The 25858-nt window shown below is 61.4% G+C and overlaps 1 protein-coding gene across 1 annotated transcript in view; it reads left to right on the forward strand.

The window, feature by feature from the left end:
* The first annotated feature begins 4677 nt into the window (after window positions 1-4677).
* SEPTIN9 (septin 9) overlaps window positions 4678-25858 on the forward strand; it is a 147555-nt gene continuing 126374 nt past the window's right edge. Inside the window, exons 1-2 of the mRNA XM_045985287.1 lie at window positions 4678-4772; window positions 19580-19636. Coding sequence (XP_045841243.1) covers window positions 4754-4772; window positions 19580-19636 — 76 coding nt within the window. The 5' untranslated portion in view covers window positions 4678-4753. The remainder of the gene's footprint in view (window positions 4773-19579; window positions 19637-25858) is intronic.

The following is a 25858-nucleotide window of genomic DNA, read 5'->3' on the forward strand; positions in this document are numbered from 1 at the left end:
ATCAAGGTGGCACCAGCTGGTGCCAAACAGAGACCTTCCAAGAGCCTCCAAGGAGCTCAGTTCTGGCCACCATCCCATGAACTTGGAGAGGGATCCTTTCCTAGCGGAACCTTTAGAGGAGACCCCCCTCCCCCCAGTCAGCCCCTTGACAGCCATCTGTGAGACCCTCCGGAGCCCAGAGCCCAGCCAAGCCACGCACCCAGTCCTGACGCACAGAATCCACGGGATGTTAAACATGTGCCATTTTAAGCCACTAAGTTTGGGACGATGTGTTTGCACGAGCAGTTGACCCGTACTCTCCCATGTGCCTTGGTTTCTGCATCTCACGGAAGTCTGGAGTGGCTCAAGTTCAAGGGTTATGATGCAACAACAAGCCCTCCCACGTTCAGACGGTAAGGGACTCAGGGAGGAACGCAAGGTCACAGTGTGCAACGGGGACGGAGATAGTACTGTGGCCGGTTTGGGGGAAGTACTCTCGGACACAGCCCGACCTTGGGCCACAGCAGCTCGTGTGCTCCCACATGCCAAGTACGCTTGCCCACCCCCAAGATGTCTCCCGGACGTCTGCTCCACGTGCTGTGGGCCAGACTCCAGGTGCAGGATTCAGTCCAGTCACTCAGGCCACCTGGTGGGATGGGACTGGGGGGGGGCTCCTCCAGGGCTCCCCTACCTGAGGCTGTTCTCTGAGTCACGCTTCCTCCTTCCTCAGAAAGCAGAGTTTGCAACTGAATAGCTTCCCGCACCTTCTTCCTCTAAAAGGCTGAGAATCCGAAGGCCTCTTTTCATTTTGCCCGGTCTTTATCCCCGTCTAGTCCAAGCCTAATTCCTTTAAAAGCTTGGGGGCTGTCTGTATGTTCATTTAAAATTGGCTCCTTGCATTAAACACCCCAGCCACAAAACTTAAAAAAAAAAATGAACAGACTTTGTGTGTAAAGAGTTGTTTTAGGTTCGAGAAAAGGGGAGCAGAAGGCACAGAGCGTTCCCATGGCCCCGCCCTGCCCCCACCGCGCCCCCAGCATCCCCTCATCACCTGTGTTACAACTGTTGAGCCAACACGGTTAGCACCCAAAGGCCGCAGTTCCCATTAGGCCTCCTTGTTACGCTCTGCGTGGGTTTGGACAAGCGCAGGATGACGAGGACAGCCCACGGCAGCATCGCACGCACTAGTCTCACGGCCCTAAAAATCCCCTGTGGTCCACCTGCATCCCCATCCCCTCCCGCCTACCCCGTGGCTGCCCCTGATTACCGTCTCTATCGTTCTGTCTCTTCCAGAATGTCCTAGAGTGGAGTCAGACTCATGGAGACTTTTCAGAGTGCCATGGAGACGGCTGCCTTCCCTTAGTGCCGCTTAGATACGCCTGTCCCTGTCCTCCTGTGGGGATGCGGTGGGAGAAAGCCCGCGGAAGACCATCTCTTTAAGAGAGGGTCTGCCAAGGCGAGAACCTCCGAGTGCCTCTGTAGCGGGAAGCGGTTAGGAAGCACCTTTACATTTTTCCCGAGGCCTTCCCTGAGGATCTGACCTTCCCGTCTGGACTGGTTTGTTCTGAGGCCCTTTCCTACTCTGCAGACCTTTCATTGGCTGCAGACACGGTTCTGGCTTTTCCCATTCCCTCCCAGTTCCACTGGAAACAAATCGTTTGCTCTTAGTTCGTCCTTCTCCTTTTTCATTTTATTATAGGCCGAGACTTCTGCCTGCACCCGGAAAGCCCCTTAGCTAGATCGTCAAGTTCACGAGCACACTTGCGTCTGTTTTCTCCACCACTGCAGGCACCGGCTTCGCTCCGCTTTCTGCCACCACTTGGTGAAGACTTCCTGTCCCCCAGGGGGCAATAGCACTCCTTTTTTCTGTAAAGATTTTATTTATTGAGAGAGAGAGCATGTATGAGTGGGAGGGGGAGAGGCGGGGTTGGGGGGAAGCAGATTCCCAACTGAGCAGGGAGCCCAATGCAGGACTCGATCCCAGGACCTTGTGATCATGACCTGAGCTAAAAACAGACCAACTGAGCCACCCAGGCGCCCCCAGTAGCACTTTCTTTACTCCCCCAGGGTCTCTCCAACCTCCTGCAAGGCTCTCAGGCTTCTGCCCACTGCCCACTCCCAGCCAGTGCCGCACATTTGAGGTTTAGTGACAGTAGCAAGTGAGGCACTTTATATAAATAAGATATTCTTTTATTTTTTTATGTGGGAGGGGCAGAGGGAAAGGGAGACTCTTTTTTTTTTCCCAAAATTTTTATTTATTTGACAGAGGGAGATCACAAGTAGGCAGAGAGGCAGGCAGAGAGAGAGGAAGAAGCAGGTTCCCTGCTGAGCAAAGACCCTGATGCGGGGCGTGATCCCAGGACCCTGGGATCATGACCTGAGCTGAAGGCAGAGGCTTTAACCCACTGAGCCATACAGGCGCCCCGAAAGGGAGACTCTTAAGTGGGCTCCCAGCCCAGCGTGGAGCCCGACACAGGGCTCAATCTCAGGCCACTGAGATCATGATCTAAGCTGAAATCAAGAGTCGGCCTCTTAATCCACTTAGCCCCCAGGGCACCCCTTTACGTTGCTTTTCTAATCAATCCATCTGCTTCGCAAGCTACATAAGATACTGTCATTACATTTATAGGGGGAGAAACTGGGACTCAGAGTCCTGTGGCTTGTCACAAGCCACACCCTGCGAGACATAGGAGCCAAGTGTTGAGAAAGAATTTCTAGAGGGCGGCAGGCACCGTGGTCTGGGGACGTTTCTCGAAGAAGCCGCATAGCCGTATATGAGTTAGTAACTGTTAAAGGTGTCATTTAAGATGGTCTTGAGCCACGAGGAAGTTCGGTATACTCTAGTAAGGCAGGTGATTTTGTTATACGTTTTATCAGAGAGCTGTACATCAAAAGAATGAAAAGAAAATTGCTGTGCTTGAACAATTAACCTTCATGCACCTCGAACATCATGCCTGTGTCGAGAACACCTCACTGCTCCTCCCTCCCCCTCATCCTAACTTCGGAGTCTGGGGACTGTTAGATGTCCAGTAGCTCTACAACGCAGGTGTTCCTGGTTCCTGGGTGCCCAGGTCCATGTGAATGATGACCCGCAGGCAGGAAGGTGAGTGTCGAGAGAGGGGCCGGCGCGACAGACTCTCGAAGGTCCTGCCTGACTCCAGGATCCATCTGTCCCGAGGATGGAGGCGCGTCCGGGCATCGCTAAGTAAAATGAACCAAGCCAACAATTCGACAGACCCCTGAGAGGTCCTTGGGCTCTGGGAACCAGAGGCGTCAGTGTCGGGGTCGTATCGTGCATAGGGGCTGAATCCGAATGAAGCTGGACCAGAGTGGAATTTGCACACGTGGTAACGAGGGGTGTTGTGCTGGCGCAAGCGACGATCGGGGGGCGGCGTGTGCGGTGTGCGACAGCTGCTGCTCATCCCTCCATACGCCCCGGCCTGGGGCTGCTCCCCTCCCTCACACCCCAGCCCTGCCTCAGCCTCCCATCCCTAGATAAGGAGTGGGAGCTTGGCGGGGGCAAGAGTCCGGGGTCCACTCTCTCCAGTCGGCTCTAATGAGGGCTTGGGGAGGGTCGCCTGGCTGGACAGATTTCTTAAGGAGGGGAGCAGCTGGGAAGGACTCACCCACCCAGACCCGAGTTCTCACACGAGCTTCCCACCGTCTGGCAGGAAATAGAAATGCTTCTTGGACCCCCATGGAACGTAAAGGAGAGGGGAAGAGAGCGTTGGTGACGCTAAGCATACTTTCTCCTGTGGGCTGTTTGGGAAGGCGGCCAGGAGCCGGCAGCGTTGAGACCTTACGGAGAGTTTGCGTGCATCTCCTCCCCCGCTCCGGTCTTCACCTTGGGGCCCGGGCTGGCAAACCTGGAAGGGTGGGCCCGGCGCGCCTGGGTGAGTTTGTGATCCAGGCGCCTCCGGCTCCGCCGCGCCCTTCCCTCTGCCTGGAACAGCGCGCCTCCCCGACCTTGGCTCCCTGGCAGATTCCTACTCATTCTTTAAAACCTTGCTTTGGCATCACCCTCTAGACAAAGTGCAACACTTTCCCCTACGTACGTTAAAAAAAAAAAAAAAAAAGAAAGTTTTATTACGAAAGTCCCGCAAGGATACAAAAGCAGAGAGAATTCTTCTGTCCAACTTTTGCAGGGAACGCGCGGTCCTCGCGGCCTGTCCTGCACGGGCTGGAGCGCTGCGTGTCCCGGCGTCTGCTCTTCAGACCGGATAAAGGCTTCTCAGACGCGACAGACGTGCGCGGACACACGCGCCCATTTTACAGACGCAGAAACCGAGGCCGCGTTCCTCGGAGGAGTCGAGGCTGTCTGTTCCTTTGACTACTAGATAGACGGGTACCCGGCCCACTCTGCCCTGCCCCGGGCAACGAAGCGGGAGGCCGGCTGTGCCCCCCGCGCTGGCCCGCCGGGCACCGCCTCGCCCCCGCGGCCACCTGGGCCCCCGGCGCGGGGACTCGGGGCAGGGCCGGAGCTGCGACGGCCCCGACCGGCCCTTCGCACTGGGGGTGGGGGCGGGCGGCGCGGGCCGAGGGTGCCTCCACCCGCCGACGGGCTGCCGGGACCGCGTGCAGGGCGGGGGCCGCGGGGCCGCGCCAGGTGCAGCGCGGGGCGGGGCCGGGCGCGCACCTCCACGGGCGGGGGCGGGGCCGGGGCGGGGCCTCCCCTCCTCCCGCCCCACCCCGCGCTCTCCCGGCCCGGGATTAGCGACCCGGGAGCCCGCGCCCCGCGGCCTCGCCGCCACACTTTCCTGGGAGCGGCGGCACCATGAAGAAGTCGTACTCAGGTGGGCGCCGCGGCCGGTGCGCGGGGGCGTCGGTGTCCCGGGACGAGCCCTCCCGACCCGAGCCGAGGGGGCGGCGGGTGGGGACGCCGCGGGCCGCCGCGCTCCCGCTCAGGCTTCCGCGCGGGGGGCGTTCGCGCCGGGCCGGTGTGCGCAGCCGCCACCCGGGACCCGATCCAGGGACCTCCGCGCGCTGAGCCCCTCGGCGGACTCGGCGCTGCCCCTTGCTCCGAGGCCGCGGGGCCCGCGCGTCCGTCCGGGACCACCCGTGCGGGGGCCGGGGGGGGGGCAGTCCCGGGTCTCGAGGCCTCTGACCCCGCACGCTGGCCCCGCTCCCGGCCTGGCCCGGGGTCCCTCGCCGCCGTCAGCCGCTGCTCGCTCAGGTGTCTGGAGGGGCCGCCTGGGGGCCGCTGCCCCAGGCCGGCCGGACTTCCTGCTCGCCCTCCTGGCCCTTGGCTCTCGGTCTCTCCAGGCGCCGCCACTCCCGGTGTGCGCTGTGCCGATGCGTGTGTTTGCAGGGGTGGTGGCGTGGAGGATTTCCTGGGGCTGAGCCTCCAGGGCTGGTGGTGCTCCAGGCCTCAGCATCCTTTCTTCAGGTGAACTGTTTGTTACCCCTCTACCCGCGGGAGTACAGGATGTTCGCCAAAGGGGACCGTCCAGCAAGGCTCGGGCTTAGTACCCCGGGTTCATCCAGTGGGTCTGGGGGCCCTCCCCCAACAGGTGCTGGTACCCTAACTCCACCGGCCTGTGTGCCCTCGCACAGATCAGGCTGAAGTTCCATTTCACAGATGGGCAAACTGAGGCCACAAGCATGGGAGGGCAGACAAGGGTAACCCAGATCTCTTGTCCTTTTTTTTCCCCTTTGTGGTCTCCCCTCCGCCCCCCACCAAGGGATCCTGGCAGGATCCGTGTCCTCAGTTCTCAGATAATGAGTGGAATCTTCTCTTTTGCTCACCTTGCAAACTGTGTCCCTCCCCGTAATCTATTTGGACATGAAGTTTTCTGCCAAGGACTCAGGAACTGATTTTTCTTGATAAGAGGACAGCATCATGGGACTTAGTTGGCACTGAGGAGGCCATTCGGGCCACCCCCCTGCCTTTGGGCCATTTCTCAGTTGCCTGCTTTCCACATTCAGGAACTGAAATGAGTAATAAAGAATAACTTGTCTCAAAGAGGGTTACTCAGAACTTCCCTGAAAATACCCTTCTGGGTCAGTGGCTTAGAATTTCAACTTTTACCCCACAGCCGCAAACAGCACGGCCCTGCAGACACCCGCAGCGCAGCTCTATCGAGGTGCGCGGGCGCATTGATGTAATGGGGGCTTCCAGGTGGCATATGCTGGGGTTTGGCACTTGGCCTCCCTGCCTCCCTAGCATGCTCCAAATACTTGAGATGCTTGTGGGCATTGCTGCTGTGTGCGGCCCTCTCCCTGGGATCGCTGGCCCAGGGCAGCCCAGGGACCTCTGTTGGCTCTCGCCCTGGGCTCCTTGCGCTTGACCTCGTGCTGGTGGGTCTGGACGGTGGGGGCCATGTGGATCCTGCCAGGTCTTAGGTCCTTGGCCTCTTCCTGGAGAGACTTTGAGACCATCCTCCGTGGATGCTGGGGGGGGGGGGGGGCCTAAAGCAGGCTCGGGCTCCTCTCCTTCAAGCCTTCCCCCCTCCCCCCAGGTAAATTAAAAAAAGAAAGATGAAGTAGGGCTTATGGGGTGAGTAGGAACCAGCTCTTGTAAAGGCAGCCTGCGTGGCTCCTGTGTTTACCTAACGGGGCGGGACCCTGGAGGATGGGAGCAGGGAGGGCTTGGACCCCTTCCAGTTTGTTTCCCTGCTGGCAGTAGTCCAAGGCGGGCTGGGTCCCTCTGTTGCACTTGTGTGCGATGGGACTGGAGGGGCCTGGCCCGGGGCGGGCTGGCCTCTTGGCCTCATTTTGAGCTTGCCCCCGTTCCCTTGGTGCGCCCTGTGCCGGAGGGGCGCTCTGCAGAAGTCAGACTGACCCCTACGTAGCATCCAAGCTCTGAAATTAAGGAGAGCCCAGATGGTGTTAAAAATCCTCCCCAGGGTTGAAAATCCAAGGACAGCCAAGAAGGCTTTCCTTTTCTGCCTGGACTGAATGGGATTATTGCTTCTGGACCTGTTTATGGGCTCGGAAAGAAATTGAATGATTGTAAGGGGGTCCTTTGTGGAGCTGGTTTGAGCACTCATGAGCTCTGAAACGGGGAAAATTTTTAAGCTATGCTTTGGGGTGGATCCCAAGTGTCTTGGGTCTGGACGCGTTCACTGAACACATGCCATGCGTTGGGCACGTACTGCGAGGGTACAAAGATCCTGAAAAGACCGGGGTCCTTACTGTCTGCTCACAGGGGAGACAAGAAGCAGGCGAGACGCCAGCGGGATGACACCCCCCACCCCACCCCGATCTGAGCCACAGGCTCCAGATGCTACCGAATGCCCTGGAAGGAGGGACCATGGGCGTGTCAGGAGGTTTGAGTGGGAGGCAAGATTGAGAACTGGGCCTTGAGAAGTGAGAGGTGGAGAGTAGGGAGAGAATAACAAAGGGCTTTCCAGGTCGGGGGCTGCAGGCTTTTCCTGGACCCACTTCACTTGCTGTTCTGCTGGGGGCAGGGCGGGTGTCGGGTGCAGGCAGTGTGGCCTGGGACCGACTGTGGGGTCCTTGGAAGCCAGGATGCACCTCCCTGCCGTGGGGCGGGCGCTTGATGTCGCTCGTCCTTCAAACAGGGCTGATGCTGACTTGTGACGATTGCATGAGCGCCTGCGCGTGATAGGCCTAGAAACATCTGCCGGGTACCTCGGTGGCTGTGACTGTCTTCATCATTCGTCCCCGCTCCAGGAAGGCCGAGAAGGCCATCTGAAGCCCGGGAGCTCCCCATCTTCCCTGCATCCTGTGCGGTTTCAGAGACCCAGGCCCCGGGCTTCTCCCTCAGCCCCTCGGCGTCAGAGCCGGCCGCGGGCCGACCCCCTCTGCTTTCTGGTGTTCTGAGCCTGGGACTTCTCCCTGCACGCCGCGTCACGAGGCCTTGGCCTTTCAGTGTCCCTGGCTCCCCCGGGAGTTCTCATGGGCACAGGCGCTTCCCTGAGGCCCTCGAACCACAGAAATGCGGAGCAGGGCGTGGGGGTTGGTCTGTGGGTGCACTTGGGAATTAGTCTGAGGTTCAGCTTTCGGGATATTCCCAGAGGGGTGCCTGGCCGACCAGAGGTTCCAAAGACCTGGGTAGCTCCAGAGGCCTGGGGAGGAGGCTGGACCCCAGGGGAAGGGCCTGACAGAGACCGTGTCTGCGCCTGCCCCTGGAAAAGTGTGGCCTTGCTTACACCCAGTGCCCTAGGAGCTGACTTACAGGAAGGGAGAGGAACCTCCGAGAACACTTCCCCAGTGAGCTAACCCCGGGTTGCCGGGTGGGCGTGGGCAGGGGGCCGAGGCAGGTTCTTCCTCTTCTCTGGCCCGGCCCCGCCCCCTGCGCTGTCCTCGCTGCCCCTTGTCTCTTGTTCATTCGGGGACCCGGGCAGAGAGAAAGAGCTGTCTCGTGCAGCAGTTGGTCCGTGGCGCTGTCGGCTTGTGCCCAGGACCGTGGGACTCGGGGACCCCGGGAGCCCCCCCCAGTCGTGAGCAAGCCGGCCGAGCCTGAGACCCGGGGCCATCGCTCTTGCTGGCCTGGTACCGAGGCAGGGAGGCACGCTCAGGCGCCGGGGGTCCGCCTGCCCGCCCCTGTGGCTCACCCCGGCTCGCAGTCACCTGCCCCGCAGCATCGCCCCCGCCAGCCCAGAGGGTTCCGAGAGTCCAGGGGCATGCGCCTGAGTTTGGGGCCACCCCCCTGCTTCCTGGAGATCCACCCCCTTCCAAGTAGCCGATTGGAGCCAGGACAGGTGCAGAGGGGACAGGAGATTGCCCCTCGGGAGCAGAGGCCTAGAGCCCGCCAACCAGGTGCACATGCTCAGACCTCCCAGGAGGGCATCTCACCCGAGGACCCAGCGACCCCGCTAGCGGGAGGAAGTCTGTCCCCACCCCCCACCCAACCCCCGGGGTAGCCCTCGGACACAGGCCCCTGGTGGTTGGGACCTGGGGGTGGGACCTTGTTTCCGCCCTGCTGTTTGTCCATGCGCAGTGTTGCCTGGGCTGTGCTGTTTGTCTAAGATGTGCTCGATAAGGAAGCCTCGGCGCCCAGCGAGGGCCCAGCCTGGGGCGAGGAGCGCCAGTTCCTGGGCGGACTGGCCACTGGCCTTGGGGGAGGGAGGGCTGGAGAGAGAGGCCCCAGGCCTCCGGGGTGGGAGCCTCCGTGTGTGGGGGGAGGTGATTGCTGGGTTCCTGGCCCTCTCTGTTGGAGCTATTATCGTGGAATGCCCAGCTCGAGGTGCGGTCTGGGGGGATCCGTGGGCGTGAGGGGTGGTACCGCCCCCCTGGCGACCAGCGCAGAGCACACGAGGGACCCAGCCTCCCGGAGGGACCGGGGGCTGAGCTGTGAGGTGCCTGTCTCCCCAAGCTTCCGGGCCTGTTTCGACTCTCCCTGTGGGTTCAGTCACTCATTCCCAGAGCGCCGCTGAGTGCCAGGCTCTGAGCGTCCTTCCGGCCCTCTGGTGGCTCTCACTGCCGCTCTGGAGGGGTGGCCTGGCCTTGGGTCTCTAGGGTTGAGTGTGGCCCTCTGCTTCCAGCCCGGTTTCTCTCCCCCTTATCTCCCTGTCCCCGCCCGGGCCCAGGTCCATTGCAGTTTGCGTGAAGGGGGACATTGAGCTGCTGGCCGCGGAGGGGGAGGTGGCCCCCGGGTGTCTTGCTGTCAGTGGCCTTTTGGAAGCTCCGCAACAACTGAGCTTTGTTCCCGGCCTGATCTGACCTGGTTCTCTGAAGCGTGACTGCCGGCCGCCCGCAGGCCCCCTGGGACAGGAAGACGAGCAGCAGCAGGGAGAGGAAGACGATGTGGGTCCCAGGGTGGCCCTCGAGCCCAGGCTCCCTGCCTTCTCTGGCAGGAACGCACGTCACCGGTCGTCCTCCAAGGATTGCTGGCTCCAGGCCCCACGTAGCGGGTGTGGAGCCCACAAAGTGCTGGGTGGGGAGAGGAGGGCTGGGGAGCCCTCTGTCCTGCTGGCTGATGCCCCTTGGAGAGTCGGTCTTCTGCTGGCCTGGGGTTTCACAGTGGGGCCGAGACAGGATGACGGGGCAGGGGCTTGTCCACGGTCCTCTTTCTGCCTCCCGGAGAGGCCTTGCTCATGAGGGGCGTGCAGTGACACCTGGGTGTGCCCAGGCCTTCGTGGGCCCTCCGGGCTGCACCTGGGAACCAGGGGATGGTCACGCAGCCGTGCGAGTCCCTGAGAGCTGCGCTAGGGCCCCTCGTCCCAGCCCGGCCAGGCATGTTGGGGCAGCGGCTGAAAGGCAGGCGGCAGCGACTGTCTGCCCGGGCTGGAGCTCGCTCCTGGGGAGTGTGGTTACCAGGAGGGGCCGGGCAGAGGCAGGCTGGCAGGCCGCCTCTGGCTGGGCGCGCACCTCCATCTGACCCGCGTCCTGGGGCTTTCACAGACTTCCCAGGGACCGCACTCCTGTTTCCCCCCTAGGACCCGAGCCCAGTGGGAGAAGAATGCTCCTGTAACCCAAGCCACTTGGAAGTGGGTTAACTCCAACCCCTGTTGTCTTCCAGCCTGTCAAGGACTGGGCTAATCCATTGGGGAGGGTGGGATTTGGGGTTCACAAAACGTGCTAAGAAAACCGTGACTTTGGCTCTGGAGCCGCAGGTTCAAACGGGTGGGTGTCGGGGGGCCGGGGTCAGATGGCTGCCTACAGGGGAGCCAGTGTAGACGCCGCGGGGGACACAGGTGAAGGCGTCACCCCCCGGGGCACACGGCAGTGGCAATGTGGGGCTGGGGAGGGGGCGGTGGTGGACTGCTGGCCGCTGCCGTGTGTCCCGGCCGGCGCCTCCGGCACGAGGGGCCGAGGTGGGGCAGCCCCTCGGCGGGGTGAGCCCGTCATTCTGGACGGCAGCGCCTTCCCGCCCTCGCGGGTGCTGCTCCAGCTGCCAGACCTTTGCATCCGTTTGGGGGGGTTTGCTTTCTTAAAGAAGAGCTTTTTCCATACCGTGCCTCTCTTTTTTCTCTTTTGTCCTCCCCCTGCCCCGTGGGTCGTTTTGTTCATTGCTTGCTGCCCAGGTGAACAGGAAAGTGAGTTCTTCAGTCCCATCAGTCGTGACCTTGCTTGCTGTGGGGCCCCGGCCGCGGCACAGCGTCTGATCATCAGAGGGGTGGCACGGATTTTCCCAGGGGTACGCGCTCTCCCCCGTTCTGATTGTGCTCTTTCCACCTGGAATCAGATCTCATGCGTGGGACGGCTCCGTTCTTGGCTCTCCGGAGTCCCGTAACGGACTTAACCGCCTTCTTACCACTCGGACCCTCTGTTGCCAGCTGGGATGGGGGGGAGGGGCACTGTCCCTGGAACCGAGGGTTCTGTGCTGAGCTGCAGGTGTGACAGCCTCTGGGCTCCCGGCTGGGGGACGCGGGCTGCTGGGAGACCAAGACTTCTCCAGGTAATTAGCTTAATAAAACATTGCGCACCATGACTCCTTTTTTCCGTCATTCCTGGGATTGCCTCCAAACCCAGACAAGTGTTCTTCCCGCAGCGTTCTGTAAGGAGGCTTGATGAACAGAAAACGCCATTTACTCTGCGTATCAATCTGCTTTGAGCACTGACTCGTTCCGAAGATCGAAGATGGGCCCCAGATCCGTACGGTGGAGCCAGCCCCCCACCAAGGGGGATGGGATGTGGAAGTGGGGCCTTTGGGGAGTGATTCTGTTTAGACAGTCTTGAGGGTGGGGGCCCCCATGGTGGGATCGGATCGGTGTCCCAGTAAGGGGAGGAGGAGACTCTGGGGCTCCCCCTACCTGCTCTGTGAGGATAAACAATTTTTTTTTTTTTTTTTTTAAATTAAAAATCAATGAAAGATCCACCCTCTTGCCTACAGGGCTGGGTTCCTGTCTCGGGCTGGTGTGCGATGTCGGGCTGCTACCCTTGGGCCCTCCTTCCCTTCGTCCCTTCTTTGGCCCCTACAGATGGACGCATCTGTACCCTAGGAGGTGTCCCCTGGCTTCCTTGGGCCAACCTGAATGCCCTAATCTCGGGGCCGGTCGCCCCAGGTGACTGACCGCCTCTCCTGGCGACCTTTCCCTCTGCTACCTGGTGACTGCGGCGACTCCTTCTGGAACTCCGGGCTCCAGGGGTGGGTCAACAGCGCTGCCTGCACAGTCGGTAGGTACTGCCAGGGCCTCTGACCCCAGCCCCACCTCTCCCCAAGGCGTGTCCTCCTGTTACACTCCCGCCACCCTCCCAAGCCGGAATGAAGCGGGTCTGGCTCTTCGGTGACTCGGGGCACGGTCAGCAATGGGGCCCAGAGCCCGGCAAAGCCTTCCGCGCGTTCTGGGGGCCCTTCCTCCTGCTCCTTCCTGCTGCGGTCAGCAGTTTCTGATGGCTTCTCCTCGGTTCTCGAGACCTCGGGTCCCCCGGCCTGGGGTTAATCTCGTCTTTATCATGGGCACGGCTCGTTCCCGGCGTGTGTTTCGGGGTCTGACCGGGACTCAGAAGCCGCTCGGGGACTTGGAACGGGTCTTTGCTAACACGGAGGATGGAGGGCAGCAGCCGGGGGCAGATCCGGCTTGCGTGGGGTCTCTACAGCGTGCACGTGATTCCTCGTTTAGCTTGAGGAAAGGAAGAACACCCGATTAGATTTTGTTTTATTTTTTTAAGGATTCTCTTTTTAAAGTCAACTCTACCCCCACTGTGGTGCGGAACTCACAACCTCGAGGTCAAGAGCCACACACGCTCCCCCGACTGGGCCGGCCGGGTGCCCCCGAATGGTCAATTTTAAACAGTTGGCAAATACCATAAGTACCAGAAAATCTTGAAAAATGGGAATGCTTTTACCCATCACCTACCTGTGCTCTCCCCAAAGCCCTGGTTTTTTTCCTACGGTAGTTTTGGCTACGAACTCTGATCGCTTCTTTACACGATGACTGGGTAACATCACTTTCTCATGGGGGAATGGAAAGGTCATTCATTTTCTGGTTAATCAAAGTTTGTTCTTTCACTTTTGGTAGTTGGGATGCATTACAAAGTGGGACTTCAGGGGCGCCTGGGTGGCTCAGTCGGTTGAGCATCTGACTCTTGGTTTCGGCTCGGGTTGTGATCTCAGGGTCCGGGGATGGAGCCAGAGTGGGGCTCCCTGCTCAGATCAGAGTCTGCTTATCCCTCTCCCTCTGTGCCCCGCCCTCCCGACCTGACTCAAGCGCACACACTCTAAGATTAAAAAAAAAAAAAGTCTTTAAAAGAATAGTTGTGGGGTGGCTGGGTGGCTCAGTGGGTTAAGCCACTGCCTTCGGCTCAGGTCATGATCCCGGGGTCCTGGGATCGAGTCCCATATCAGGCTCTCTGCTTGGCGGAGAGCCTGCTTCTCCCTCTCCTTCTGCCCCTTTTTTCCTGCTGTGCTCTCTCTCTCTCTCCCTGGCAAATAAATAAATACGATCCTAAAAAGAAAGAAAGAAAGAATATTGTTACCCTTTAAAAAAAAGTGTGACTTCACACAGAGTTTGTGGTCCCGCCACAGTTCTTGCCCTACAAACACAAGGATTCTGATAAAGTCTGTCTTGAAGATTATGTCTCCTTTTAAGAATGAAATAGGAAAGTGTGGGGCGTTTGTAACTGTATGTTTATTTCTGAGCTGAGATGCTTTTCGTTTTGACTCACCGTGGAAGAGAATCGAATTCTCTGCTTATAACAGTGATTTTCTGTGGACTTTTCCGTGGCCTAGCTTCTGGCTTCAGACATGCCACATCTCGCTCCCCCCCCCCCCCACTGCCCACATTTTTCCACCAGGCGCTCAGGCCCTGCTCACGTCTTACCCCTTCTGATTCCGCACAGCACACACAGATCGGAGGGAGTGTAGCTGGACGGCCACCTTGGGGTGGTCAGCAGTCCCCTGAGCAAACACAGACACGACGGTGAGCCACGTCAGTATAACCCAGCCGGGTCCAAACTCTACATATTTCTCCCTCCAACCTGTCCTGGGTGGGAGCCCCACCCTCTACTGGTACTTAGGCAGGAGAAGTGTGATGGGCAGGAACGCAGAGTGGACGCAGACAGTGATTTTGCCAGATCGGATTTAAGATATTTTCTATTTTGCAAATTTTACAAAAGTGTTTGACCCCATGGCTGTGTTGTTAGGGCCCTTCTCCTGTCAGCCAAGGCCCTGGAGCTTAAGGTTCCTTGGCTTCCTGGAGACAATCTACGGATTAGCCGCAGGAAGCCACCACCCCCCTCCCAGGTCAGAGGGTCAGAGGGTCAGAGGGAGGAGGTCGCGTCCCCAGTCCTCCCTCACCTGATGGTAGTGGGGCAAAGGTGGGCCTGCCCGGCCCCAGCTGCCGCTTTCAGCAGAGACAAGAGCCGGGGCCAGAGAAACCTTCCGAGGCAGAGAGGCGGGAAGGACCTACCCCATTTCTCCCTTGTCTCCTTCCAAGCCCGGTGCTGGGTGGCAGACCTGGGGACCCGGTGTCCTGTGGACCCCAGCCAAGGAGAGCCTCGGAGGGGCGAGGAATGGAGGGATATCCTCCTGCTTAAAGATGAGCTGTTGTTTACCTGAAATTCAGGTTTAGCCGAGTGTATTTTCTTTTCTTTTTCTTTAGCCGAGTGTATTTTATATGGCAACGTAGCTTGTAGGGGTGGGGCCCAGAGTCGGGACGCCCAGCTGGTGAAGCTCTGAGGGAAGGGCTCTGGGGGACCTTGGTCAGCACCATGTCGCGGGGGATGTCGCTGGCTGCTGTCTGGAAAGGGCAGAGCAGAGCGCCCCCCCCCCCCCGCCCCCCGCCACGTGCCTAAGCCGCCGGCACCTTCCCGACTCGGGAGCTGGACACCTGTGTTGGCTCCCCACGAGGCCATGAACACCGCGGGAGATCCCAGGTCCCCTCGGGTCACTGCTGTATTCCGTAGTCCTTGAGCAGTGCCGGGGCAGATCGGAAGCTCGGTGACACACACTCAGTCCGCTCCGTGTAGACGCGGACACCCAGGCTCAGAGAGACAGCACTTGCCCAGAGACGCGGTCAGCGCTTGGGACGTGCCCAGGAGAGCGTCCCCACCTCCCCAGCGCGTGCGTCCGGCGCTCGCCTCTGTGGGCAGCAAAGGCGGAGGGCGGAGGCCGGGGGGAAGACGGAGGAGCTTATCGCCTCATCTCAGGCTCTTTGCTCAGTAAGCCCAGAGTTTGACTCTGCGCTCCCACTGCAACCCTTGACTTGCGGGAGCCCGTCCCGGCTCCTGCGGGCATGTGAGCCGTGGAGAAAGGGGGGTGAAGACTGTGTGTTCCGGGGGCCCCCATCCTGGGCTCAGAGCTGGAGGGACGCGCGGCTCCGGGCCGAGGTCGCTGGGACCTCCCTGTCCTTTGCTGAGAAACTCGAACTCAGAGGTTTGAAGACAAAAGTTGAAAATGGATTCTTCTGTTCTTTACTGAAAATGGACGTTTGTGTGAGCTTTCAAAGCGGCCTCTTCCTGCAACACGGTGTCTTCTTGACTGGAGGAAGGTACTGGCCAGACTTTATTTGTTGTTGGCACAGAGCAGAATGGGGTGCGCACGCGCGCGGGGTTGCGGGGGGCGTCATCGTCCACCTGGGTCAGGATGTCCCGGCTGTGCATGACCCCGGAGGGGCTGGGGACAGCCCCCAGATCTTGGGCGGAGACACTGTGGCCCTGAGGCCGTGTGTGGTCATTAAACTCACAGCTAATAATGACCCATGACCTCGGGAGTCTACTTAGATGTCTCAGGGCCTGTTTAAGCATCTCGCATTTAGAATTTACTGGGTCCCACCCACCATAAAAACTTGGCTGGAAGGAGGACATCCGGGGCCTTCATGCCCACTGCACCCCCGCCTGCCTCCCCTGTGCAGGCTCCCCAGGTTGCAGACCCACCCAGGTGATGCCCACCAGACGGGGCCGTGGGACTGCTATGCTGGGGGAGGGGGAGTAGGGATGCCCTGGGGCCACGTGGCAGAGGGGAGCTGCGCGGTTTCCCGTGCACGCGGGTTTCCGCTGCCTGGAGGTGGGCTCTGTCTCCCCCACCCCCAACCCGGCTGCTGCCACGGTGCCTCCGCCTGCCCTCCCCCCACGCTGTTTCTATGGGAAAAGGCCTACCAGGCCATCTCCCTTCGCCCAGCCCTGCCCGGGGTCAGGGCCTTTCTCTCGAGGACCGAGGAGCCACCGCTCTGGTCTGGCATCTTCTCTCTGGCTCCGGAACACGGCACTGTCATCCCGCTTAAGACGCCCGCCAGGGGTGAGTCCTGCTTTCTGCCCCTGCTCCCCCTGCCCGACTCACCTGAAGGGTGTTTCCGTCTCGAGGGCTCAGGGCTCAACACGTTACACTTTATCAGTGTGTGTCACAGGTCCACAGTTTGTGACCATCTATGAAATGGCCTTTGAGTCCCGCCTCGGAGTTTCTGGGGTGCCCGGGTCTGGGAGAGCGCCCGGATCCCGGGTTCCGCAAGCGGGACTGTTCCCTCCGGGTCTTACGCGAACTCACAGGTGGTTCAAAGGCATCAGCTCGGGGCAGCCTGGCTTTGTTGATTCCAGTTTATAGACCGCAGGGTTCAGGCTGGCGTGTGTGGCTGGGGAATGATAACCGTGAAAACGATTTTAAAATTATGATTATGATTGATATGCTACTCATGATAATAATTATGTAATTTCTTGAGTGCTTACTTCCCGCGAGGTGCTGTGCCGGGTGCCCACGGCGTGTGGCCCCATCTAACCTCGGTCACCCGTGTGTGCACTCCGCTCTGTCTGCGGGCTGTGGGCCGGGCAGCTGGCGCTGGAACGGGGACCGCATTTCCCGGGGTGCAGGGGTGCAGGTAGCGCCTGGAGAACCCCGGATTTGAACCCTGCTCCTCCTCGGACTGTCAGCTTCCCTGCCTCCTGGGCCTCCGGGAACTCCCTCCAGACGGCCAAATTGCAAATCGCCCGCTCTCCTTCAGAATATGTTTTATTTTAAAATCACATAAAAATAACTCAGTTCTCAACTGGAGCAACTGAGCGCTTAGACGGCTTGGAGGCCTCTCCGGCTCCCTCTTCTCTGGACTCCGACGCGGGGCCTGAGGAATGAGGTCCACGGAGCTGGGCTTCAGTAGCTCTTGGCTGTGTGTCCCTCCCGGGCCGAGGCCAGGCGGAGCGGGGCCGGCCGCACTGGGCAGGGAGGTTGTGCGAGGGTGGGAACCTCAGGCCGCCACCAACCCGGCTCGGGAAGCGGTGTGCCCGGCCGTCTTCTCCGTGCCAGGGGCTGCCTGGCACCAGCCGCGTGTTTTGGGAAATTGGAAAAATAAACAGCACAAATAAAACAAAGCTCCACCCAAGAAATCTGAGACAGATGCTGTTTTCCCCCTGGCCGTGGCTCCAGCCCCAGCCTGGGTCTGGGGAGCAGCGAGCCCAGAAGGGAGCTTGGGGACCCGATGCCCGGTGGGGGGGGCCGTGGAACCAGAATGGGACCTCTTTTACCTTTGCCAGAGACAGGGCCAGGGGCACGGGTGGGCGTCCCGCCGGCCCAGGGGGAGTCGCAGCCGGAAGTGAGTCAATCCACAGGAATGCTGGGTCCGTTCCTTGTCTGTTCCTCGCCCCGTACGGTTTCCTTACTGGGGACTCGTTGGATTCACGGGCACAGCGTGGGTCACTGGTGCCTCTCTTAGCCCGGCAGTGGGACCTCTGAGTGGCTCGTGTGTGTGTGTGTGTGTGTGTGTGTGTGTGTGGAGGACGTGATGATGAGATGGTGATTCTCCTGCCGTGTCGCTCCCGCTTAGGGGAGAGGTCACAGCCATTGTGGAAGGGAGGACTGCGGAGGCCGGGGATGCCCGTGCTCAGGCCTCAGCAGCCCTAGGAGCAGGGCCTGTCCCCTCCCGCCCCTCCCTGCCCTGGGTAGCCCACCAGAGCCGCTCTGGGCCCAGCCTCTCTCCCCTCTTAAGAGAGCTGTCTGTTCTGGAAGTCCAAGGCGGGACCTGCCTGTCCGGCAGGGCTGGCCTGAAGTCCCTGTGCTGTGGTTGGACGTCCGAGGAGGGATTGCAATCAACTGCTTGGTAGTGAGCAGAAGCGCATCCGAGTAGGTGGGGACCGAGGAGGGAGGCCTGTGTGTCTGCCTGGTGAAGTCACTGTAACTGTCGGGGTTTGCCAGAGAGACAGACGAGTGGGGGACGGGCTCGTGTCGTCATGGAGGCCGAGGAATGCCACCGGCCGCAGTCAGATTGACATGGGGTGCTGGGGTGGGGCGGGGGGTTCTGTAGGAGAACGCGGCGTCAGGGGATGTCCGAGCCCTCCTGCCCTGAAACGGCCGTGCTGGCATTTGCCCGGTGGGGGTGCATGGGGAACGGATATGAGCTCGTGACCATCCCAGAGCCTTGGTGCTTGGACGTGGCCATGACCGCCCAGCGTCCCCCCGGCCTCCGGCAAGGGTCAGCGTGGCCCTCCCTGCCTCCTCAAAGCCTCGCTGGTCACTTCGGGCCCTTGGATCTCCTGCCACGCGCATCCCTTGGCGTTGTTGCACGGCATCTGGGTTCAACATTTGGGGTGCATCTTGGGGTCCTCCCCAGCCCTGGAAAGAGACCTGGGCTTGGCGGCAGGCGTCCGTCAACACTAGACCCTGCAGGATGAGCCGCACACGTTGTGTTCTCGGTGCTCAGTCCATCTGTATCCTCCAGACGTGGAGAGCATGCGAGTCCCCGGGGGGCTGGGCATGAAGCCGGCTATGCAGGTTGGCCCGCCAGGAGCTCTGGAACCGTAGGAACAATGCCGGCTGCGTCTGCTCCCCGTGGCCCGTCGTTGAAGAGTGGGTTTGTGTAATGAATGAATGTTCCAAGGGCCTCTCTGGAGGACGGCACCTCTGAAGCCAGGGTTCTGGGCGGGGGTCCGACGGTGGAGGCTGCCGGGAGGTTTCTGGGTTAGCCCCGGGCCCCTTCTCTGCTCCTCTTGCTGTGTGCAGGGAGGGGCCTCTGCTGGCCAACGCGGGGTGTCCCTACAGCTCCAAGGGATGGCTTGGTTGCCCAGGGAGCCTGCTTCTGGAGCAGCAGTCTCGCTCCCTGCCCCTCCCATGGATCCCCTTCCTGGCAGCCCCGGGTTTGCTTGGCTTAGCAGCTCCCCAAGTCCCCTCAAGTCCGGACTTGCCTGCTTGAAACCTCCCCGGGGAGCACATGCCGGACCCAGGGGGTGCGTGTCGGGACCGAGCGCCAGGCCGTGTTCACCTGGGGCTCTGTCCTTGTCCCCTCCTGAGGTGGAGGGAGAGAACCACCCATCCTTCACGCTCCCAAATCCAGTCCGGCTCTGCCCAGCCCCAGAGCAGAGGGGCTGGGTCAGTGCCCCGGGTGCAGGGAAATCTCAGTTCACCGTGCGGGTCGACCTGCTTTATCCCAGGGGCTGGCCGGAGCCTGACTGGGTGCAGCACCCTCCCGTCCTGCAGACAGCCGGGGTCGGGGTGGCCAAGCCTGGATTTTGGAGGTTGATGGGCTCCCTTGCTAGTGGCTGTGCGGCCTCAGGCCAGTTGCTCAGCCCCGCTGAAATGCAGCTGTGAGACAGGGGTGAGAGTTGGGGGGGAAATGTTATGCCGAAGGCTCGGCCTGGTGCCCACCAGCCACCGGCCTCCAGAAGGCAGTGGCTGTCCTTGAGGGTGGCAGCTGGGTCTGGGTGTCACCTGGGAGGACCGGGGCCGCTGGTTTCTGGTCCTAGAACCCACTGCAGAGCACGGGCAAGGTTATGCCCGGTGTGAACCGCCCTCCAGCAGCCAGGAGTGACCTTTGCCCTCTGCCCCTGTCTCTAGGAGTCACGCGGACCTCCAGCAACCGTCTCCGGAAGCTCGGCGACCCCACGGGCCCAGGTGAGTAGCTTGTTCAGCCGTGACCCCCAGGTTCTTCTGCCCCAGCCCTCTAGCCCAGCTGGCCTTCTGAGGTGAGCGGGGGCCCTCGCCTGCCGCCCAGGGAGGCCCGGTCTTTGACAGCTCCAACTCAGGTGGCTTTCAGGCCCATTGAGCACAGTCTGCCAGAGGTGGGCCTCGTGGGAGCAGAGGCGCCTCTCTGTAGGGAGCAGCCCTGGCCCAGGGAGCAGGCCGTGTGTGTGGGGGACAGAGGACAGAGGACCGAGGCGGGTGTGGATGCTGTTGGGCTGCCCCGGCGGAGGCGCGGAGGGACAGGCAGCCTATAGGCGGGTGGCTTTGACTCTGAGCAGCCACGGACCCCTGCTGCTTCCCACGCCCTGCAGAACTGAGGGGCTCCAGCGACCCAGCGGGCAGGCAGTGGGGACCAGGGTCACATAAGTGGTCTCCCGGTTTTCTTGGCCGAGTTCTTCTCTCTGCTGCTTCTCTGTGTGTCCATGCGGGCGGCCTCTTTCCAAAGAGGGACCCTGGGGCCCAGAGGTGAAGGACAAAGGGACTCGCCTCCCCTAGAGCCCACACCCTGCCCTCCCAGGCCAGCCCCGCCCGGCGGAACGCTCGCTGCGGGTAGGACTGTTCCGCATCTAGCCGTGGAGGCCACGTGACTACCAACCACGTGAGGAATACACGAAGTTTATTTACTTCATTCATTCACTTGCACAGAATGACGCAGTTAACTTCTTTTACATTAATTCCTCGTAGCGTCTGTGTGTAGCTAGCAGCTGTGAAGTTAGACCGTCTGGATCATTCCGGCTACCCCTAGATTCCTTCCCTGGGTGTTCTGAGCCTTCTTCCGGGGCCGTTGCAAACCTCTGCGAGGGTTGTCCGTCTGAGGTGTCCCCTGCCCGCGGGCTGGGCACCCCCAGGCTTGTGGCGCAGCCGAGGGGCAGCCTGGCAGGGAGCGGGGGTGGGAGTGTCCCACTCCCACAGGCCGGGATGTCCCCACGGCTGTGTCTGAGGCCCCTTGTGCTGCAGGACGGGGCTGGGTGTGGGAAGGGAAGGGTGACGCCCGGCTGGAGGTCTCCCCGCGGCTGAGTGATTCACATCCGCGGTTACGCAAGAGCTCCGCCCATGCAGCCACGTGGAGCCGCTAACCACTGGGCGGCCCGGCCTGTCTTTCTGGGGAACTTTCCTTTGGGGCCCCGCAGCTGGTCTGCTTTTTTGCCCTTCCAACATCTGGGCTGGGTCTAGGGGCCTCGCCTTGTGCGGGGGCCAGGGACAGGTTGCTGAGCTCTGGGGTTGAGGTCTCTGGAGACTGGCGCCCTGGGCCATGTGGACACAGTCTCCTCTGGCCATTGCTTCCCTGGGCTCAGACTGGCCAGTTCTGTGCCGTCAGCACTTGGCAGCCATTGCCACAGTCCGCTTGGAAGCCTAAGGCATAATTTGCCGAAGCCCAGAGCTGTGAGCCCGCGATCTGGGTTTTCTTGGGACTGCCTGCTGACACACGAAATCCTCTCTGTGGGGCCTGCACGGGCTCGGCCTCGGGACACCCTTTCCTTGTCTTCCCGGCTCCTTCTCTAATCCCAGCCGTCCCGCAGCTAAGACCGGGGTCCCGATGGGGGTCTTCCCTGGACCCCCAGCCTCTCAGCGCCCCGGTCCCTCTGACCCTTGCAGGATCCCCGTTTGGAGCCACCACCCGCCCTCCCCTCCCCCCAGCCTGACCTCTCTCTTGTTGCACACTCGGCCTGGCCTCCTGTGTCCGGGACCCCGGACCCCCAGTCCTCCCAGAGGGCCAGGGGCTGTATCCCAGCACTACCTCTGTGAGCTCCGGCTCTTCACGAGGCTGATGCTGTCGGAAGCCACAGGCCACCAGCTCAAGCCGTGCCCACGGTCCACCCTTCGACGACCTCACTTTCTGCCGTTCTTGAAAAAATGGGATCGGTAGACCCAGTAAAAAGACTGGAAAGAATGAAATAAGCCAGCCGTGTGCCCACCGGCCCTCTTGAGAAATAAGGTGTTCTAGGTGCGGCGTGAGCGCCCCGGGGACCCTCCCGGTGCCCGTTCCTGCCAGGGTAACTCCCTGGTCCCTGCTGGCGCATGTGCGCTGCTTGTCTGGACGACGCGTGTCTCCCCCTGCGGACCGGCAGCCACACGTCGGCCGTCCGAGGGGCGTTGGCTTGGAGGTGCTCTTTGCTTTTTCAGGCCACAGGATGTCTCTGAGATTGTCCGCGCGCGGGTGGGTGTAGCCCTGTTCATGTGAACTGCCCGTGGGCGAGGGCTCCCTGGTGTGGGCCTGCTGCCGGAGGTCGGTGGAAGCCTCCTCTGTCCCCAGCGCCGCTGGAAATACCCTCACGTGTCGCCATGCACATGTGTGTCCCCAGGCAGATGCCCGCGCTCTGACCTCCCAAGTGGCCTTCCGGTGTGTTCTCCCACGTGTCTCGAGCGGCCTCTCTGGGCCACTGCCTCCAGGCCACTGTCTCTGGCCAACCTTTGCCCTGGTTCCCACGGCTCGCACGGCGTTTCCGCCCCGGCCCGCTTCCTCACCTCCCGCGGCCGGCCCCGCCAGCCTGCCCGACCGTCCCCCTGGGACTCCTCAGAGCCGCTCTTTGTGCCCGGACATCCGGTGTGTTCCGCGTCCTGCTCCTCCTCCTCCCAGTGCCTCTGAGATGGGTGGCCTCATCCCTGCTGTAGGGGGTTGACTCACGTCCCCCCAGAATTCGTGCTCACCCGGAACCTCAGAAAGTGGCCCGACTGGGAAATGGGTCTCTCAGAAGCGCGGTCAGTGAAGGCCCCGGAGATGAGATCCTGCCGGACGAAGGCTGGTTCTTAAGGCCGACGGCAGGGGCCTTACAGGAAGGGGAGAGGTACAGGGGAGCAGGCCACGTGAGGACACAGGCAGAGATGGAGGGAGGTGGCCACAGGCCCAGGGACGCTCGAAGACGCAGGAAGGGGTTTCCCGCAGCCGTTGGAGGAAGCTCGGCCCTGCTCATACCTTGATTTTGGACTTCCGCCTCCCGAACGGGGAGAGAATCCGCTGCTGCTGTTGTAAGCCTCTCCGTGTGGCGATCTGTGACGGCAGCCGCAGGAAGCCGTGCATGTCCCACCTGGCCCGGTGGGTGGACGGCACTCCCCCCGCAGAAGGGTCTCCCTGAAACGCTGCTGTCTGGGCCGTGTCTCTGCCCTTACGCCTCACGAGTAGATGCCCCACGGCATCCCTGGTGGCTGTTCCTGCCCTCCCCCCGAGTCTTTCTGTCCAGGCTCGCACACCCCTCCTTGCTCCAGGCCCCTGGAGCTCTCCGCCTCGCGCTCAGGACGCCCGGCCGTACGCAGGGCCCGGCTGCCGTTGTTCCAGCCATGTGGACCTGGGGAGGGAGTGTGGCTTGGCGGCGGGGCTCTGGTCAAGGAAGACACTGCCACAGTCTGGCTGCCCGTGGGCCTTGCCTGAGGCTCCCACAGGCACCCCTCGGTGGTGCTGCCCTTCCCACCCATGGACGCCCGCTCCTCCTTTGTTTCTCTCGAGTCTCAGCCTGGCTGTCCACCGAGGTCCTCTAGCAGGACGTCTCAGCCCTCGTCCTTGACCTTTGCCCCACCCCCAGCACCCTCAGGTCGGCAGGTCACCGAGATCTTCTCAACTGCCCCTGCCCTCGAATGACCGTTGCATAGGCTGCCTCGTGGCCACCGACGCTCCCCTGGCCCCGTCGGCGTTGGGTGGCATTTACCAAGACCCGCCCGCGCACATAGGCTCCATCCGTGTGATTATCCGAAACAGACCTGGTCACGGCCTCTTACTTAAAGGACCCCTAGTTGCCTTTTCCGCACGGGATGAACTAAAGCACAGGACGGTGTTCAAGACGCTTCCCCGCCTGACCTGTCTCGCCTTCCAGGCTCTCACTGCCCCGTCCTCCCTCCTCGCTCTGGGCGCCCCGGCCTTCCCCCCCCCCCCCCCGCCACGGCGCCGGGACAGGCCCTGCACCTTCGTACTTCTGACGGCCTTGACTTTGACCCAACCTGTCCATCTCTGGGATTGGCCTTGGGGGTTTCTTTGTCCTCCCGCCCACAGGGCTGGGTGTTCTTATGGCACATGGCTCGCAGGCCGCAAATATTGTTGTATTCGACTGGGAAGGACAAGCTTGGGGTGATGGGCTCGAGAAGGAGTCTAAAATAGAAATGTCAGCCTTCTTTTGCGTTGGCTGAAAAGTAGCTTTTCTCTTCGTGTTTCTGGTGAAGAAATTCATTGAGAATGCAGCGTCTCTGGGGAGGAGGTTGGGAGCAGCACCCCCTGCGGCAGTGGGCACACGTGGCTCCCACATTGAAGGCGGTAGATAGAGCACGTTGACGTCATCGCAGAAAGTTCTGTCGGGCCGTGCTGGTCGGGAGAGCCGACACGTTGGCTCTTCAAGTTCATTGTTCTTCCTGCGAGCACGTGTTGGGCGCCTAGTGAGCGAGCGGGCAGAACGTTGGGCTCTCGGCAGGAAGGGGAAGACACCAGCCCTTCGTGGGTTTTCTCGGGGATCTGGAGAGATGTTTCAACTCCAGGGGCTGCGGGCCAGATGCTCCCGAGATGCGGGCCTCCGTGCTCCTTGATCCCCTTGTCCCGCACGGGCAGCGGGGGCCTCCTGGAGGCACGAGGCTCCGGCTCCCGCCCGGATGGGTGACTGAGCATGAGACCTGTTCGTGGAGGAATTCGGCCGCACCTGGGCCGCCCCTCTCCATTGTCTTGGTTCCCTTCCACACTGTTCTGGAAGAACTCCCACAGCAACGGGCAGCCCCGGCTGTTTGCACCAGTAAACCCCGCAGCCATGCCCAGGGCAGAGAGTAGCTGGGTTGTATTTATTTTGGAACAGCTGAAACTTGCTGCTCAATAAAGAGTGGAGAGACGGTTCCTGAGAGGAATGTAGCCGGCCCCAGCCCAGAACCCGCCTCGCTCGGGCCTTGCTGGCCGGGCCAGGCTGGGGCGGGTGCCTGCTCTGCTGGCAGGTACGGTAGGGACAGCGGCGGCCGCGGGAGGGTCAGCGGGAGGCGTCAGGATGGAGCGCCTTCAATGTTGACTCCGGGAAGCCGACCTCAGTGCTGGAGTCTGGGGATGAGCAGGAAATGAACGGAAAAGTCATTTTTTAGAGTGAGAATTCCCCATAGCTTGGAGCTGATTATGGAGGATTCGAGAGCGTCTACGTGGAGCGGGGGCGGCGAGAGGGGGTGGGAAGCCTGAGCTCAGGGCCTCAGGACGTCATCTCCTTTCCACCGGGCTCCTCTGTCCCCATGTCCTCGTGGCCTCTCCTCAGAACGCGCACCCCGGGAACGAGGCCACGTTGGTCGAGGGCCCCTGCTGTGCGCATCATGGGAGTCGTCCTCCTGGCCTGGCGGGGAGGGTGGGGGAGTTTGGGGCACCCGGGGATGCCTCGTAGTTGTGTGTCCCCCCCCCCTCCACGAGGGGGCAGGGGGCTTGTGCTGTGCTTCCTGGAGGGTCCCCCCAAGCCCTGCCTTTAACGAGAAAGCCATCGCCCAAGCCATCCCCCAACTCTTCCTCCTCTCCCCTACCATGCCCCTCGCTGGGGATGGGGACATGGATGGTGGTCAGGAGTCTGCAGGTGGGGGCGGGGGGCGGTGCGCAGGTCTGTTGCGGGGGGTAAAGGACAGAGATACGATCTTGGGAACTGTCTAGAAGAGGCTGTGGGGCAACAGTGCCCACCCCAGGACACGGGCTGGGGGGGGTGGCTGGGAGCAGGCGCAGTTTCCCAAAGCTGTGGAGGGGGTCCTGCCTCCCCCAGGTGGCAGGTGTTGGTCCAATTTGGGAAGTGCGGGTGGAAGGAAGCCAGCCCCCTCACAGGGACTGCTCTCGCATTTACTATGCTAATGCTCCAGAGGCATCTAAGGCCTGCATCTAGTTTATGTAACCACGGAGCCTTGTCAGGGGCCGAGAGAGCCACGTGGGGAACCCACTTCGGGGATGCAGGTCCCGCCTGGCCTGGCCCGTGGCTCCCCTCCCCCGCTGGGTGTGGACAGTGCCGCTGCCTAGACGCGGCTGCAGCCTCGATGAGCACCGGGGGCTTGGCTGCCCCCTTCTCCCACGGCTTGGCCTCACCCCACCTCTGCACCCGGCCTCTGAGCTGGCTCATGACTAACACGGGCCTCATTGGAGCCAACTGGTGCTGCCAGGTTTTTGGTTTCAAACGCTCCCCTGCTTGGGCCAGAATGCTTGGATTTTTAGGCATGGGGCGGGTGGGGGGGGGC

Source organism: Meles meles, chromosome 18, assembly GCF_922984935.1.
Source record: "Meles meles chromosome 18, mMelMel3.1 paternal haplotype, whole genome shotgun sequence".
Lineage (NCBI taxonomy): Eukaryota > Metazoa > Chordata > Mammalia > Carnivora > Mustelidae > Meles > Meles meles.